We start from the raw sequence: 19536 nt of genomic DNA, 5'->3' as shown, positions 1-19536 counted from the left end.
GAGAAATAAAAGTCACAGCTTTTTAAACTGATGCTGTGTTTAAAAAGAAACAACAGGCCCAAAATGGAGTTTTGTGCTAAGCCCTACATCAGCAAATCAAGGATTAATACCTGAACATCCAGTTTCAGCCTCTCCCAGGAATGTAACCTTTAACTAGTCAGTCTGGGATTTCCTGGCTAGCGGCACTGGTGAGGCAAACCACCTGATAGATAGCTGCCTTCCACCACCCCCAAGTAAGGTGGTTGTTGTTCAGTCATTCAGTCGTGTCCAATGCTTTGCAACCCCATGGAGTGCAGCACGCCAGGCTTCCCTGTTCTCACCATCTCCCAGAGCTCACTCAAACTCATGTCCACTGTGTCAGTGATGCCATCCCACCATCCTGTCCTTTCTCGTCCCCTGTCGTCCCCTTCACCTCCTACCTGCAATCTTTCCCAGCATCAGGGTCTTTTCTAATGAGTGGCTAAAGGATTGGAGCTTCAGCTTCAGCATCAGTCCTTCCGATGAATATTCAGGGTTGAATATACCAAGGAAGGTAGCCTAACAAAATATTTTTGTCTTGTCTTACCACCTTTCTGCCTCCAAAAACCTTCTATTTGTTCAGCTTCTCAGAGCTCCTTACTAATTACTGGTTGGGATGCCGCTCAATTCATGTAATGTTGAATAAAGCCAAGTAGATCCTCAAATTTTCTCAGTTGAATTTTTTTTTAACAACACAATATAACAACCTTTGATCTAGAAAGGTAAACAGTGCAGCCGTACTCTTACATGGCATATTATACTCAATAAAAATAGTAATTTGTTTTGTTTTAATGAATAAGTGATATGACATGACATTTAAGAATGTTAGAGGAGGCAAATAATTTTTCATGTATCTATTTGATATCTTTGCTGAGATATCTGTGATTCTAATTAACAAGAGGAAAACGAAAGTTTGTTAACATGTGTACCTCGTGTTTACTTGGGAGCTACCCAGGAAAAAATAAGTAACTCCCTAAGATAGCTTAAACTACCAGTTTAAATATTATCCTCAACTAAAGACAAATGGAAGATGGGAACAGGAAGGCCAGTTACAGACAGATTACTGGGAAAAGTTCAGTGAACAGGTATAAGGGTTGTTACACAGATTAAATCGGTGCCTTCTCCTTTGACAAGAATACCTTGTGATTTCGAGTCATCCTTCTCTTCAGGTCCAGAAGACTGAGACTGTAGTATAAATGGAAATTTGTTTTATAAATGTAAATTTCCCTTGCAAAAGGGTAACTTGTACTCTGTGTCAGAGCTTCTTTTATGTCTACTCTTTCTCAAAATAATCTTTATGCCAAAGAGCCACATTTTGGGTCAGCATTTCTGGTACTACTCTAAGAATATCAAGGAGAATCTAGTTAAAAACTCAGCATTTCAAAATTCATGGTTAATGAAAACTAATATGGTTTTCTGTCAAGTATTAGAAAATGGTAATAATTACAAGTGCTCAATAATTCAGGTTTTTATATTATTGACTGGACCTATCTTGTACAAGGGCCTTATTTCATGAGATTTATTAGTTCTTTTAAAATTTCTATTCAAATACTTACCTAAACTAATGTTACTTGATCTTATTTATGAGAGCTGTCAAAATCACAAAAGAAATTAGACAGCTTTCTTTATTACAGATCTAGAATACCATCCAAGCAAAAGAATGATAATAATAACAACAAACTTAGTAATAGCTAATACTTATACACTGTTGAGTCTGGGCCAGATATTCTTCTAAGCAAACACCTTATTTCATATTATCTCATTTTCTTCACAACAAACCTATGAGATATTTATTGCTATCATTCTCATTTTATACATAAGAAAACAAAGAGATTATGACCTGTCCAGTTTTAACAGCTAATAATGATAGAGCCAAAAGATTCAAATCCAGTTTGGTTCCAGAGTGCTACTCCCCAAACTGCCTTTACATCAGTTTTTCTTCACTCCTACATTCACATGCCTGTTCTAAATGGTTTTCATTGCTACCAGGAATAGTCAAGAGCAGAAAGTCAATGAAAATTCAGGTGTGATTAGGAATACAGTGATTGCTGTTGGTAAGTTAGAAACATAAGGTTTTCTACTAGTGTTAAGAGAAATGGATTTAGAAGTCAAGAGGGTTAAGTTCTGTTACTACTGTAGTGTATTATCTAAAGCCAGTAACAATCCTGGCTTTTTCATCTCTAGAATAAAGATAAATTATTCTGTAAAATAATCATTTATTCATCTGAAGATTGAGATGAATAATATTTTGAATAATTCAAAATCCCTACTAGTCAAAAAATATTTAGGTTTGTTTTATTATATATGTGTGTGTGTATGCATGTGTGTGTTTATAATTAGGTAGTATATTTTCCTCATAATTATCATGATCAACATTAAAATCCTCAGAACAAACATAAACTCACAAATATTTTTGGTACCAAGAGAAGACCAACCTGGGATTTCCAAATTTTCTAGAGGTCATTGAGAATGACTCAATTTAGAATTAAAGCTTTAAATGGGAAATACTTTAAGAATATTCACCATTGATGTTCAGATTAATTTTCTGTTGAGTTATGGTGTGATCAGTTCTATTCTTCTACATGTTCTTCCTATTGTATTATTCTTTGAGAATAAGGAACTTGCCATGTTTCCTATAAAGCAACATAAAGGCTTCTCATTTTACATGGTGATTATTCACTTCACCAGCTGTGTAACCTGCCATAGTTCAACTTCTTTTAGAAGAGGTTAATACTGAAAGAAGATAAATTCTTCACGTTTACCTCAGACTTTAGAAAGCTAGGTGGAATTTAATGAGACAGTAGTGATTTAAATGACAGTGGGGAAACATTTAAGACTGGTCCTCTGGAAAAGATTTGTAAAATTATGGTGCTTGTAAATATTGTCCACGTGCCTGCAAAGATATATGTTAGATAACAGCCTTGTTGCTCTCTGCCTGTGATCAACACATGGCTGAATTAAAAAGATAATTAATGAAACACATTCACACTTTGTGTGTGTGTGTGTGTGTGTGTGTGTATGAGTTCACCTTTAGTTAGAGAGTTTGAAATGTGATGAATGTTAAATAATTATTCCATTTAATTATCTAAACCAACGGGAAAATAACAAGTAAAGCAGACATTTTTTTTTAAGTCTGAGGTTTTTGTAACTTCTTAATAGCCATGTTTCTTTTTTGTTTCTGAGATGGTCTTTTAAAGGGGCAATTGCTTAATTCAGTGACCAATATTTAATTTTCTTAAAAAAAGAAAGACTTCCTTTATATGTAATTTGATAAAAGTCAGCAGATGGAGGTGGTTAAGGTTTCTTACAGTTACAAAATCCTGGAGATAAAAGGAAGCTTAGATGTTATCTGTTGTAGTTCAAGGTTTTTTTAACCTTTTTGCTTCCATAGACCCTTTTGGGAATCTGGCAAACCCTACAGACTTTGTTTCAGAAAAATACTTTAAACATACATGAAATAAAATACATGGGATTACAAAAAAAATTAAATTGAAATCATGAACAAAATATCTAATAAAAATTATGTAATAATAACACTGCCTTTAAAATGCATTAAATGACAAAATCTAGTATCAAGTCATTAGACACTACTGTAATTTGTAATCTTGGTGACATGAACAGTATTTTTAAATATGCATAATAATTTGATGATTATTATAATAGATTATGTTAATATTACTATAGTTTGTCACCTAATAATGAACTAAAGTAATAAAATTTAATTAGGTTGGTGAATAATTGTAATTTTCCCTCCATTCTAGTGAATGGAATACTCACTTTTATTCACAGGTTCTCCCAAAGGGCCTCAACCTCAGTTGAAACCCCTGGAAACATCTTCATTTTATAGGTGAAGAAACTAAGTCCCATAGAAGTGAGATAACTTGACTAAAATTATACAACACGATATTAGATTAATCCTTGCAGAGGTAACCTCACACTTTACCTCAGTCTTTTTTGACACTTTCGTCTAGAAATTGGCAGTGATAGTCTAATGATTTGTCACTGATTTATGGCATGATCTAAAGCAAATTCTTTATTCTCATTATGTCTCAGATTCCACCTGTATAAAATATAGGTGACTTAAAATGTACGTAAGGGTAATCATGATGACTTAGATTTGTATTGCTCTTTTTCATTTTACAGTAGTCTTTACTTTTACATACATGATCCTACTTAATTTTCCTCATTTTGTGGATAAGAAAATTAAAATTTCATGATTTTTAAAATTGAATGTCATGTCTAAGTATCAGAAACCATATCACTGGACTCCAGAGGGCATTAAATAAACCAAAACTCTGAGTTCAGTTGCATATTTATTGTGATATCACAAACACAAATAAATAGTCATGAGGCTCAGATGAGCCAAATACTTATACCCTAACTTATCCAGATAAAGTGATGAATGAATAGAACTACAGAACAGAGCTTTTGTAGACCACGTCTCCACTTTTGCAAAAGGAAGCGAGACGAGAAAGAAATAGATTTTAAAAGTCTAAGATTGTAGAGTTGTTGGCTTAATGTTGTTCAAATCAATCCTTTCTTTCCTTTCATTCATGGTAGGCTAAAGAGGCAAGTAATCTGAGGTCCTTTTTCTCTCTCCTCTTAAATTTTACTTTTATGAGTAAATGATATTCAGTGAAGTTTGTTCTTTCAAAGATAGATTACTCTTAAATAAGTTTAATAAGGTAGAGAAATTAATGTCCAAAAGACTGTGATACATCAAATATCTCTATCATTCTAGTGAGCTGACCTATGAGATACAAAACATCCTGTTCTCTTAGGAAATAAGAAATCTTCTTAACCTGACCTAAAACCTTTATTGGACTCCAAATGTCACTATTTGATTAAACTTAAGCAGTATTAATAGTAATCTGTTTTCCTAATTCTTACAGTCATTCTGTAGGTTATTTCTTTGCTATAATCCACATCTTTTTCATGTTATCTCTCTTAATATTGGCAGGTCCAAATAAACATTTTACAATACTACAGTAATAGCTATGATCGTACTTACACTGTAAATAATAAATTTGAATCTGCTGGGATTGAAAAAATATATAATTACTACAAAATAAACATTCAGAGTTGACAAATATTTACTCTGTATAAAGCACCATATTTGATACAGTAAGAAATATAAAGAGAATTAAAGTCATGGTCCTTTTCCCTCCAAAAATGTACAGTATATTTGGGGGCCTACGTCAGTAATTGGAATGAAAGTAACTATGATAACTCTTACAATAGAAGTTTAGTTAAAAGGCTTTAAGAATTTAGGTAAACTTAAAACTAGATTATGGTAATGATTATACAGCCAGATAGATCTATTAAAAGCTATCAAATGTGTACTTAAGTGAACTTTATAATAGCTGAATTCTGTCTGAATAAGGCTTTTACAGAGTTCAAGGAAAAAAGAAATTCTTTCTAGTTGAGGAACTAAGGAATATTTTTTGCCCCAGATACAATTTAAACTGTATCTTAAAGAACAAATAGTATAGGAGGTCAGAGAAGGCAAATGGCACCCCACTCCAGTACTCTTACCTAGAAAATCCTGTGGATGGAGGAGCCTGGTAGGCTGCAGTCCATGGGGTCGCTAGAGTCAGACATGACTGAGCGACTTCACTTTCACTTTTCACTTTCATACATTGGAGAAGGAAATGGCAACCCACTCCAGTGTTCTTGCCTGGAGAATCCCAGGGATGGCGGAACCTGGTGGGCTGCCATCTATGGGGTCGCACAGAGTCGGACATGACTGAAGCGAAGCAGCAGCAGCAGTATAGGAAGTAGCTTGTCTAAGGACTAAAAGCTCAGGAGTACAAGAAATAATCTAGATGAGCTAGTTCAGACATTTCTCCATGCCTTAGATTGTATGGTTTTCATTCCTACCAGTATACATATAGCTATATGGCTATGTCATTTCCAAAAAGTTTTCCTCAATTCCTATTGAGAAAAGCATATAACTGTACGTTGAGGTCTTTTTTTCTTTCCATCAAAAATAAGAGTTTGCCTCCATGTTGAGCTGATGGGGAAGTTATAATGAAGAGGGTATATAATTCAGAATTATTTCACAGTTGTCAGTGGCTCCACTGATCATAACAACCACTGGTACTTGTTTCCACCTTTATAGTTTAAAATCACTGATATAGGTACTATCTCCTTTGAGTCCCATAACAGCCTTTATTTTTCCAGTGAAGAAAGTAAGATTAAAGGAGGGAGAGCCTAGAGCCTAAAATGATAAAGACGTGCTAAAGGAAAGGTCAAGATATTCTGGACTGCTAAGAATAGGATGAGGAAGAGAAAATGGTAATATAAGTAAATGATCTTTAAAAAATAAAAATCTGCTAACTAAATTGTATACCACACATGAATTAAAACACGTCTCAGACAAAAAATAAAGCAGGTCAGGTTAACTACTCTCATCAATAAAAGAAAACCAAAGGTGAAATTTTTTGTAATAAGCCAATACAACCATATTATTGACAGGAACAGCTCATTGTAAAAAAAAAAAAAAAAGTCTAATTGACGGTAGAGAAAAGTACATAGGAGTCTTACAGTTTTTAAATAGGTAGTCATCTTGATTATTTGCTTTTTAAAATTTAAATATTAAAATTTAAAACAAACCATTGACATAGAATTTCTCAGATTGTATAAGTAAGCATATATACAGCAAAATTAAATGTAAATAAAGCCAAATTAAATACAGAAGCTTAATTTTTTAATTTAAAATGTAACTGCCAGCCAGTAAAATCGTGCTAAAAATAAAGAGGGCTTTCTTAATGTTCATCAAAGAAGATGATTTGTTTTATTCTTGGCTTTGCCCCCACCTGACCAACTGCTCAGAATCTTTAAATATGAGCCATATTGTGTAGATTTATTCCAAGTATTTTCAAGGAAAAAGAATGCAAATTAACCTGGTGAGCAGCAAAAGAGAGTCAGTTTTATGAAACCTGAGTTGATTAACCTGCAATCAAATGTAGTCTCCATTTTAATATTTATACATCTTTATATTGTTATGAACCTATTCTTAACATGGGTTTTATTTTGTTTCTCTCCTCCCTCACTTCTGTGAAATGCAGAAGGGAAAGGGTGTTTGTTATTCACACATTTGTACCCCAGTAACTGGTATTGCACAACTGGCTTCCACTGGAGAGCCCCTGACATCGCAGGGAACGGTGATCAAAATTCCACACACTAGCTTCAAGCTGGGGGCTCGTAGCTACTGCAGCATTGAAGGGGGTCTTTTCCTGGCTTCTTTAAAATAAGCATGGTGATGGGATGGTTTAAGGGAAGAACACCTCTCAAATCACTTGACCACTGCTGCGCTTCCGTGTGTCCTGCTTCCTTCATAACAGCTTGGCACTACATTCTTTCCCTGTATCTTAGTGGGCCTGTGTGTGTACAAGTGGGTGGGGGTTGGGGGTGGGGGCTGTCAGTAGATGCTTATATATTATGCATGCATCTTTCAATGTTAGAGTGATGTGCCTTTCCTTATGTGTCACAGATTAAATCTTCTGTGTTCCTGAGAGATTGGGCTGTCTCTCTCTTATTGTTGTGAGATTCATGTGTTTTGATGTTTACACCCTCAAATGTTCTTCATGTTGCATTAAACATAAGTTGAAATGTTCTCCCATAAGAGTTAGCTTTTCATGTTGGGCTGAACAAGTCTTCATTTCTGTGTAGCAATTCATGTTATTATAACCTATGGCTTTCAATTGTACCTCCCATAATGAAGAGCTGACTTTAAACACTGTGCTATTCTTGTTATGACCTAAGCATAAGGTAAGTCACTTCTCTAACTGTATCTAAAGATTGTGGTTGTTTGTTAAAGTTTCCTCAGCTTTGTTTAAAGCATTTTCACTTTTTTTCCTTACCATTTATTATGTGCTCTTCCCCCTTTTGTTTTCTGTTTCATGGCTTAAGATTTCTTAATGGACAATGTGATCTTCAGCAAAAATTATATATGTAAACACATGTTGAAATGAATTAAATGAGTTATTTGATTTCTGAAAGCAGTCTTGATTAGTAAATTAATTGCCTAAATTTTCAGTAAGTCTCTTGTGTTTTTTATTTCCTCCGTTAACTTTAATGTATTATACTGTTTCTACACATGATTTTAGTTTTTATTTGAATTAAAAGGGGAATTGTCAATACCAAAAATGTTAATTTTAGTAAAATAACGAAATACAGTAGAATAAAGTAATAGATCATCCAAGGCCATACTTTTCATTTTTAATCCTTGACAAATTGGGTAAGATAAAGAAAAACAATAACAAAAAACCATAGAACTCAAGACAGACCTGTATTGCCTTCTTTATAGTCCATATTGTTCTTACAATATGAAAATGGCAACCCACTCTAGTATTCTTGCCTGGAGAATCCCATGGACAGAGGAGCCTGGCAAGCTTTAGTCCATAGGATTGCAAAGAGTCGGACATGACTAAAGCGACTTAACACTGTGAGAACAAAAACAGTAGTTGTTTTTCATCTTTATCCTTTTAAGTAAACCCCATTACATTGTGAGCTAAGCAAAGTCTTCCTATTGGGATTTTATAAAATTAAGTCAATATTAAAAAAACAACCAGTTTCATGGTACAAAAATAAGGGGCATTTATTGCATGCACAAGTATTAAAATGTTTTAATTTAATTTCCTTAATTTTTTAATGTATACTCAAAATCACTAAGCTAATTTGAAAGTAATTTCCCTCAAATTTGAGTCGAATAGCCAATGTAATATAAATAAGAAAACATTGGTTATACAGATGTTGGCAATTTTTGAACCTAAATTCACAGATTTAAAAATTTGAATTTGTTTCATCATCCAAATTTCTCTTTCCAAAAGTGTTTGAAATGTATCATTCTAAACTTATGTGCCACAAAGCAAGACTTGAGTTTCTTTATTAAATTCATGTTATGAATGAATTTTTTGTTTTTTAAGCCACCTAAGGAAGGGAGAGGGTTTTTTTGTTTGTTTTGTTTTTTTATTGTGGTTTTGGTTTGGTTCGCTTTTTTGGTAAAAACAGCTAGTACTTCACCTCCATTTCCATTTACACAATATATAATCTGTTGAAACATTTGATGAGACAATTTGAACTACTCATCTGAACTGCTCTGTTCATTGTAAATCTCTTGTTTCTATCCATACACTAGCTCCACTCTAGATTGGAAGGGCTTAAAGATGAACTCTGGAGGAATAGAGGCTACGACTTAAGAGTAACTATTACTGATCAAAGGAGCTGCTTTCCATTCGCAAACATTGCTTTGCGCTATGGGTTTGGGCTCCTTCCGTTTCTACATCTTGTTGAAGACCTTCTTGACTTCCATTTGACTTCCTTGAACTGTTTTTGTCTTTTAACATTTCCCCCTTTCTTTTCCTTCTCTATCCCAGATTTTTCTCTCACTCTTTTAAGTATCTCTTGTGTTCTTTGAATGGCTTTTTAAAATGTAGTTTATCTCTTTATTAAGCTTATCTATTATTTGTCTATTAGTATTTGTTTCTTTTCTCCTTTAAGGCTGTAGTGATATAGTTAACACTTATTTTCATTCCATGGTATGCCAACTTGCTTTTTATTTTGAAGCAAGTTCATTAGTCATTCTTACTCTCTTGGTATAAATTTTCAATAAGAAATAGCAGAATATTCTGCACTTATATATTGTCCCTTTCTATAAGGCCATAGTTTCTTTTCTATCTTCTAGATTTACTCAAGCCTCTCTCTCTCCTTTTTCTTTTCCTTGCTCTCGTGTCTTCCTTCCTGTATTATTTTAAGTAGTCATTAATATTTTTCCCATTTGGTCCAGAATTGTTATTCAATAAAACTGTAAGTAAAGCATTTAAGAATGTTATCTTCCAGACTAGTTTCTTCATTCTAGTGTATTTAAAACTAATTAAACAATCTGGCCCAAAAGAGAATAACTTTAACATCTGGAATTATTTTTCCCCTTTTTTCCTTTCTTTTTTTTTGGTATGTGTGTGTGTGTTTTTCTTGTGTATGTTTGTGATTTTTTAATTAATGTTGTTCTTTCTTTAAACATTAACACTTGTTTTTTTCAGGGAAGGACAACCATAACCCACCCTAAGTTGCAACATTCCTTTCATAATTTGTTTCATTACAATAGTAGACTGTGTTAAGCAATAGAAGTTAATTTGTTGTGTATACCATTTGGGGCAAGCTGCTGTGGAGTGGGAAGAAGAGGTGTTTAAACTGCTTCCTCTGAAATTAACAAGTGTCAGTGTCATCAAACATGGCTCTTGAATTCATTAGTTTTGCAATATTTAAAAGAATGTTCCACTTTGAAATATTTGAATCAGCATTAGTTTCTGATTAATATATCTACACACTTAAGAACTGGCAAATTAATGACTTTAATTTCATAATTTCTCTTTTCCCCTCATTAACATATGTAACTAAAAATGACTATCAAGGACTCTTTAATTACAACTTTATTACTTGAATTGCATTATTATTTTAGTCAAGAGATATGCACAGTGCCTTTACTATTAAGGAACTGAATTCACAATTGAATATGTGGTAATTTAAATTTTTCCCCATATACTAATTTCAAATACACATCAATTTTAAAATGCCTTTACTTTTACCCTTGTCCCATTTACAGTGTTGTGCCCCATTTTTTTTCTAGAAATCAGTCCTTTCTTTAAGTAAGAAAAGGATAAGTTAAAACTATATGGAAAAAACTAACATTTTTATTTACATGTTATGGTATGTGTGATACATAAAGCCTTTGCTCCTAGACCTCAGGAGTTTGCCCATTAAATATGCATACATATCTGTCTGTCTTTGTCATGAGCCCTAAATTACTGAGTTTATGCTCTCTCTGCAGGTCCAGTCCAGGTGCAGCAGCAAGGAGAACATTCTCAGAGCCAGTGAGTATATCATTATTTCAGATGGACTAATGGATTAGAACTTGTGGTTCAGCCAGAAGGAAAGCTAAAAATGACATTTTAGTGAAAGAATGAAGTAAAACAATGGGGAAAGTTAATGTCAAGAATACGAATTTTAGAGCTTTGCCTTCTAAAAATATCGTTATCAATATATTAATGAATATTTCCCTTATACCAGTTGTTTTTGCAAGCTGACATCAGAACTTCGATAACACTACTGGTTAGGATAGAAATGAGCTCCTCTGTGACTCAAACATGACAGCCCTCTTTAATTGCAGCACTGCCAAAAAGTTATTTGAGAACAGACTAAAATAATATAAACACACTAAATGAATCTAACTAAAAAAGAAACAAAGATTCCTAAGAGGATACATCATAATCATTTTGTAACTATGAATTTCTAAAAGATCTTATCTTCACAGGCAGCATGTTTTAGAACATAATGCCCTAAACCAAGGATGAAGAAACCATAATTTTATTTTTCTGTTTTGTCACCAATAACATTTGCATGGAAGTAATTTGACTTTGTGTATTATTTATTTTCCTATCTTATAAGAAGGAAATATAAATAGCTTTTCCTTACCTATATCCTTGAAATGATTTGACATCAATGGTTATACTTTGAAAGCTTTGGGATTCTATGAGAAAAGTGCTGTGTAAATGCTAATTTTTTAGATATTGTTCTCTGTCACTTAATGATATCACTGTCTTCTTCCTGATCATTGTCAAGAAAAGAAGTACAGGAGGGCCATACTGAAATTGGTCCTTACTTATACCACTGGGAGTTTTAGTAAATGGAATGGTTTCTGTTTCCAGCAGAATGTCTGTATTATTTAATAATCAAAAAAAAAAGTCAATGGAAAACTTCAAATAGGTAAAATTTTGTTTTATTTTGTTTACTTTAACGTAAAATTTTCTGACTTCTGTGTTGTGAAATCTGCTACCTTAGCTTGAAAACCTTGAGCTATTAGGCAAACACACTGTTAGTTCTTTGCCCAGAGACTTCATGTTAGAGTTATATAAAAATAAATGCAAACAGATTTGTTTAACTTTTATACTTTTGTGAGTTTTCATAATGTCTGACAGACATGTGAATCTGAGGGAGGCTTTTCAATTATAGAAGATGTAAAGTCCTGTAATTCCTTCTTAAGACCTAAGATTGAGAAAACTAAGAGTCAGAGAAGTGATGATTGAATATTTACTAAAATAAAACAATAGCAATAAATAACATTTTAAAGTGACATTTTTCATGATTGCTGTATAATTTCCATTCAGTGTTGATCCTGAGATGATTGTGGATCATTGACAGTGATAGTGATGATTCAGAACAAAAATAATTTTGTATTGAGAACAGATTTCTTTGAAATTTTTTTCACCTCTGTCATGGATCTTTGTGCTGTTAGAACTGCTTTCATTTCAGTTACGCTCTTACTGACTTGTTGGCTGTTAGTCAGATGGACATTATGATGGTCCATATTTTTCTGTTCATCTTTTCTTAGGATGAAATAGTCATGTAGATGCATGTAGAGAGTCCATCCTACATTGTAGCCTCTTAGTTCTGTGAGTTCTACAAGTTCAAGGTCTTTCCTCTCAATACTGCTTTAATAACTCATGCCTATAACCACACTCAGGACTTTTTCATCATAAGCTATTCTATTTCTGAACTTCTTAATCTCAGTACTTACTTGTGTGAAAGTTGCTCAGTCATGTCTGACTCTTTGCAATTGCGTTGACTATACAGTCCATGGAATTCTCCAGGCCAGAATACTGGAGTGGGTAGCCATTCCCTTCTCCAGGGGATCTTCCCAAGCCAAGGAGAAACAGCTTCACTGCTTATTTTTCCAATTATTTAAAGAAGAATTAACACCAATCTTTCTCAAACTCCTCCCAAAAATTGAAGAGGAAGGAACATTTCCAAACTCATTTCTTAAGGTCAGCATTACCCTGATAACAAAGCTAGAAAAAGATCCTGCAAGAAAAGAAAAATGCAGGTCAATATCCCTGATGAATGCAGATGCAAAAATCTCAATAAAATACTAGCAAACTAAATTTAACAGTACATTAAAAAGATCATTCACTATGATCAAGTAAGATTTATCCCTGGGATGCAATGACAACTCAATATATGCAAATAATAAATGTGATGCATTAATTAACATTAATAAAGTCAAAGAAAAAATCATACAATCATCTCAGTAGACACAGAAAAAGCATTTGACAGAACTCAACATTTGTTCATGTTAAAAACTCAACAAATTTATAGGTATGGAAAGACTGAGTGAGTGAAAGTGGCTCAATCATATCCAACTCTTTGTGAACCCATAGGCAATAGCCTGCCAGCTCCTAGTCCATGGGATTTTCCAGGCAAGAATGCTGGAGTGGGTTGCCATTTCCTTCTCCAGTAGAAGAAATAATAAAGGCCATATATGATAAGCTCACAGCTAACTTTATATGCAATGGTGAAAAATTAGAAGCTTTTCCACTAAGGTCAGGAGCAATACAGTGGTGCTCACTCTCATCATTCCTACTTAACATATTACTAGAAGTCTTAGAGCAGTTGGGCAAGAAAGAGAAATAAAAAGCATCAGAATTGTAAAGGAAGAAATAAAATAGTCCATATATGCAGAAGACATGATTTTATATGAAGACAATCCTAAAGACTCTATCAAAAAAAGAAAATGTATCAACAAATTCAGTAAGTTACAGAATACAAAATTGACATAAAAAATTCAGTAGCATTTCTATGTTCTAACAATCAGTTATCTGAAGAAGAAAGAAAATAGCTTCAAAAACAGTAAAATACTTAGGAATAAGTGTGACCACGGAAGTGAAAGATCTCTACACTGAAAACTACAAGACATTGGTGTATGAATTCAAAGACACAAATAAATGGGCAGGTATCCTTTGTTCATAGATTTGTTATTGTTTATTTGCTAAGTGTGTCTGACTCTTTGCAACCCTATGTACTACAGCACACCAAGCTTCCCTGTCCTTCACTATCTCCCAGAGTTTGCTCAAGCTCATGTCCATTGAGTCATTGATACCATCCAACCATCTCGTCTTTTGTCTCCCCCTTCTCCTCCTGCCCTCAGTTTTTCCCAGCATCAGGGTCTTTTCCAGTGAGTCAGCTCTTTGCATCAGGTGGCCAAAGTATTAGAGCTTCAGCTTCAGCACCAGTCCTTTCAATGAATATTCAGGGTTGGTTTCCTTTAGGCTTCATTGGTTTGATCTCCCTGCTGTCCAAGCGACTCTCAAGAGTCTTCTCCAGCACCACAGTTTGAAAGCATCAATTCTTTGGTGCTCAGCCTTCTTTATGGTTCAGTTCTCACATCTGTACATCACTACTGGAAAAACCATAGTTTTGACTATATGGATTCATAGATTGGAAAAGTTAATATTGTTAAAATGTTCACACTGCCCAAAGCCACTTATAGACAGTAGACTGTACCTATCAAGAGTGCAATGGCATTTCTGTAATAGTCAAATCATATGGTTCTGGCCTAGAAACAGACAATAGACATAGACCAGTGAGACAGAATCAGGAGCCCATTCATAAATCCAGTCATATATGGTCAACCAATATTTGTCAGGGGAGCAAAGGGAGCAATATTTGGTGGAAAAAAGTCTGTTCCATAAATGGTGCTGGAAGACAATTTTTCCACATACCAAGGGGCATGGGGATAGTTTCAGGATGATTTTAAGTGCATTACATTTATTGTGCACTTTGTTTCTGTTATTATTACATCAGCTTCACCTCAGATCATGAGGCATTAGATCTCAGAGATTGGGGTCCTGTGATATCAGTGATCCCAGAGAAGTATAAAAGCTTGTGAAAACAACACTCTTACTTAAAAGTAGCACATGTTTTTCCTTGAAAGGCAAATATTATATCTAAAGCAGTTGAGCCATTGCCCTTGTAATTTCATGAACATTTCAAGTGAGGAGTTCTTTAGTCTTGGTGGCATTATCTTTTGTTGTTCAGTCACTAAATCATATCTGACTCTTTGCAACCCAGTGAACGACAGCATGCCAGGCTTCCGTATCCTTCACTATCTCCCAAAGCCTCTCAAACTCATGTTCATTGCATCAGTGATGCCATACAACCATCTCATCCTCTATTGTCCCCTTCTCTTGCCTCAATTTTTCCCAGCATCAGGGTCTTTTCCAGTGAGTCAGCTCTTTGCATCAGGTGGCCAAAGTAACGGAGCTTCAGTTTCAGCACCGGTCCTTCCAATGAATTCAGGGTTGATATCCTTTAGGACTGACTGATTTGATCTCCTTGCTGTCCAAGGTACTCTGAAGAGTCTTCTCCAGTACCACAGTTTGAAAGCATCAGTTCTTCAGTGCTCAGCCTTCTTTAATGGTCCAACTCTCACATCCATACCTGACTACTGGGAAAACCATTGCTTTAACCATACAGACCTCAGGAACAGTATGAAAAAGCATTATCTTGCTCACCTGCTCACCTTTGAATCAGAGCAGGTAGCACACTCCATATTTTCTGGGCCTCTTGTAAAGCTTGAAGTAAAGACGCTTGAGAAAGGAAGAAAGAAAGCCAGAATTTCCCTGGAGTGATCAAGATTTCTATTCTTAAATCAAGGTCCAATTTTCCTACTTTTATAAAAATTAAACTATCTGACAATCTTTTTCTTTCTTCAAAAAGAAAACAATGGCTTAAAATGGATCCTGGATGATGTTGGGGACTCTACTGAATGGCAGCATCAGTTCAGAAAGATCATATCCAGTCTGTGAGTAGTAGCTAGCAGGCTTTTGTACCACAAATCGAATACCAGTCATTGGAGAATACGCAGTGACCTATTTGGGGCCAATATACCCTTAAAGTAAAAGTGAAAGCGTCAGTCACTCAGTCATGTCCAACTCTTTGCGACCCCCTGGACTATAGCTTGCCGGGCTCCTCTGTCCATGGAATTCTTCAGTCAAGAGTACTGGAGTGGTAGCCATTCCCTCCTCCAGGGGATCTTCCCAGCAGGAATTAAACCCAGGTCTGGTGCATTGCAGGCAGATTCTTTACTGTCTGAGCCACAGGGAAGCCCTAAAATACCCCTATGTGCTTATCAGATATGTTATAACATTTGGAGCCAGTCATCAAAAATAATTCTGCACCATATAATAAAAAATTTAAAGTGTTGAGACCATTTAGAAGATCTGAAATAAAGGAGAAATATCAATAATATCTTAACTTGTACGTTGTATAAAAGTATGACAGCTTCCAAATAATACATTGTTGTTTCTTAATTCCCTTACAAGTTCCATTTCTATTAAAGTTTGGTTACAAAAACTAATTCCCACCAAAAATCTTAAGAGAATTATTTTGGTGATGTCAAGAATCTTGTCTTCTAGGTGTGACCTAAGAGAATGTTTTAGATTTCCATCTCTTTGACCTGATATATAGTTTGTCATCAGAAAAATCACCTAATAGTTGAGTATAGTTCCATAGGAAACCAAGATTCATTATCAGGAACTGGAACCAAAGGAATCTGGGTGGCTACCAAAAAAAATAAGGTCGTGCAAAGCCAGTTTGGTTGTATGCGTTAGCTAGTTCACAGGTGAATAACAGCCAAGTATGAATGATTGAAGATGCAAATGAAGTGCTGTATAGAATAGGGTGATTTAGATAACATAGTTAAAAGGAGCATTAAACCATGGAGAGAAAAGGAGGAAAATAATAAAAATAAATAATACAATGCAGATGAAAATGTAGAAATCCACTGCCTTATTCTATGCATCTTGGGTACAACCTCTCTACAAACATGTGGTCAATGGTTTTGAATGGAAGATGTCTCTTTCAGAGAATTGTCTGTTTGTAGAGGATTTCTAAAAACTCCTCAGCTTAAAAATCCACAAATTCAGGTTAGATTATGCCTCCTTGAAAGCCATGAATCCAAAGATCAAACTTTTAGAGTTGTATTACTGTGCTCCTTACTGACAGTACTTGATAAGATTTAGTAGGGTTCTAGAGTTGTTTTTCTCTGATGTCTTTTCCAAAAGATGACTTATCTGGGCTTCAGGTCATGCAAGTGTTATTTAAAAGGGTATTGAGGAAAGGGTACTTGTACCTACTTATAAGACTTGGTGTATGGCATGAATAATTCCTTGCAATACTTAGCCATGTCTGATTGCACTAACGTGGAATTTGGAATGAAGATGATATTCCTCGGTGTATGTGGGAGAGTTGATGGAACCACAGAAAGATTTTATCTCATTGTTATTAAAGACAATACCTTAGGACATGGAAGTTCAGGAATCTCTGAATTTAGCTGATCTGATATTTAGATCTATGTTTGTGCTCTCTTGCCTTTCCTGAAGATTGAGGGTAAAGTTGACAGTAAAGTATCTTAGTAAGTGTGAGGACTTTCCAAAAGTCTTTAGTAATAGGCCTAGTAAAATAGATGCCTCCATCACTAAAGAGAAAGGTCAGAATTGTCTGGATTGGGAACATGAAATCAAGAAACTTTTGCTATTACTAGAGTTGTAGCTCTCTATCAAGGAAAGGCTTTAAACCATCCCAGTTATAAGTGAACAATGACTACATCATATTCAAAACCCAGACAGTAGCTTTATGAAACCCATTTGGAGATGTTTAAGGGTGCCCTGAGGTTTGGGCTCTTACCCATGTACTGCTTTTCTTACCAGGATTATATTGGTGACAGATGAGAGAGTAACACTTTCCCATCAATGTTAATTATGTACAGTGGCAAGTTTCTTCTTTCACTGGTGGATAACTTCATATAAAATATAACGAGATTCCATTTGGGGTCCTTCAGAGCTACTAAATAGCTAACAGTGCAATTTACACACAGCTTTCTCCTAGTACCTTTTTTTGTGACTCTGGAGCTGATCGCTGGCATTCTGTAATTCAGGCTTTGAACTCAATTTGCTGTTAAATCAAAGAGTTAGTTCTTTCGGGTATTATAAGGGCTATAATTTCAGTGAGGGCTGTCTTTCTGGCATGATGATTAGTCAAGACATTTTCTCTAGGCTCCATATTATCTCCTTTTGTTTGAGCCCCTACTTTTATAATAGCCACTTCCTCAGGAAGCATTAGAGCACTTAAAGATTCTATAAATTGCTAACTATTCTTAATTGAGATTCCTGCTGAGGTCAAGAATAGTTCCTTGTTTCCAAAGCATTTCAGAATCATAGAATAACCCAAAAGCATGTCCACTGCCAATAAATATATTAACTTTCTTATCTGTAGCTAACTGAAACTTCTGGTGTGCTCACAGAGTTCTGCCATCTGGGAAGATTTGCCTCTGGCAAGGGATCAGTCTAAGGATGAAGTGTTGTTCATTAGGTAGGCAGTAAGTGAGGAGCTAATCTTAACTCACAAAAGGCCTGTTCATGTTTAGGGCCCAGGGAAGAGGTTCCCTTTCCAAGTACTTGGTTAAGTCTTAAATTGGCATGGCAATCGCAGGAAAGTTGGGAACTCATTGCCTTCAATAGTCAGTGAAACTCACGAATCCTTTTAATTATCTCTTTGTTACTGACATGGGAAATTTTTTAAGAGATTTAGTTCCTTGAGATAAATCCTGTTCTGGGTAATGAATTTAGACAAAATTGTAACTTCTCTTTGGAAATTTTATCCTCTTTGTGAGTTGAAAAAGTAAGTGGATAGAAGGAATTAGTCTTAGAGCTCACTCTATCTTTAGAACACAACAAAAAGTTATCCCCATGTTGAATAAGAATAGAATCACAAGGAAATTCAAAATCTTGAAAGTCCTGATTGAGGACTTGTGAAAAATAATAGTGTTTCAGTAAATCTTTGCCATGTAAATGTCAAGATATATTTTGTGTTTTCTTAGGAGAAGGCAAGCAAATATTGACTATTTTGACCTAAAAAGTCATTAAAGAAAGCAGAATATAAATCACAGTCAAATGTGCAGCCTCAGGAGGCACTGAAGATAAAATAGTTTTGGGGATTAGTACTACATGGAAGTGGGAAGTGATTACTGTATTATGGCCCTATTTGCTGAACAAATCCATATCCCCACCTATTCAGCCTTTTGATTGGGAGGATAGAAGTGTTAACAGAAACACTGTAAAGCAATCATCCTCCAATTAAAATAAATAAATTAATTTAAAAAATAGTACAATATATGTTGAATCTTTTCTCTGTTTGCTTTTATCTCTTAGTTTTAGTGCCTCTTTAGCTTTGCTAGTGGAGAAGACAATGGCACCCCACTCCAGTACTCTTGCCTGGAAAATCCCATGGGCGGAGGAGCCTGGTAGGCTGCGGTCCATGGGGTCGCTAAGAGTAGAAACCACTGACTGACTTCACCTTCACTTTTCACTTTCATGCATTGAAGAAGGAAATGGCAACCCACTCCAGTGTTCTTGCCTGGAGAATCCCAGGGACGGCGGAGCCTGGTGGGCTGCCGTCTATGGGGTCGCACAGAGTCGGACACGATTGAAGTGACTTAGCAGCAGCAGCAGCAGATACTTGATGAAAGTGAAGAGGAGAGTAAAAAAGTTGGCTTAAAACTCAACATTCAGAAAACGAAGATCATGGCATCTGGTCCCATCACTTCATGGCAAATAGATGGGGAAATAGTGTCGGACTTTATTTTTTGGGGCTCCAAAATCACTGCAGATGGTGATTGCAGCC

The 19536-nt window shown here is 35.1% G+C and overlaps 1 protein-coding gene across 2 annotated transcripts in view; it reads left to right on the top strand.

Moving 5' to 3' along the window:
• The window catches only part of GPHN (gephyrin), a 533352-nt gene that overhangs the window by 376696 nt on the left and 137120 nt on the right, over positions 1–19536 (top strand). For both annotated transcript variants that reach the window (XM_010846738.1, XM_010846740.1), the window contains one exon: positions 10850–10892. In XM_010846738.1, the coding sequence (XP_010845040.1) occupies positions 10850–10892 (43 nt within the window). The remainder of the gene's footprint in view (positions 1–10849; positions 10893–19536) is intronic.

The sequence above is a fragment of the Bison bison genome, unplaced genomic scaffold, assembly GCF_000754665.1.
Source record: "Bison bison bison isolate TAMUID 2011002044 unplaced genomic scaffold, Bison_UMD1.0 scf7180017864239, whole genome shotgun sequence".
NCBI classification, from domain to species: Eukaryota; Metazoa; Chordata; class Mammalia; order Artiodactyla; family Bovidae; genus Bison; species Bison bison.
This window is presented reverse-complemented; position numbering and strand designations above follow the sequence as displayed.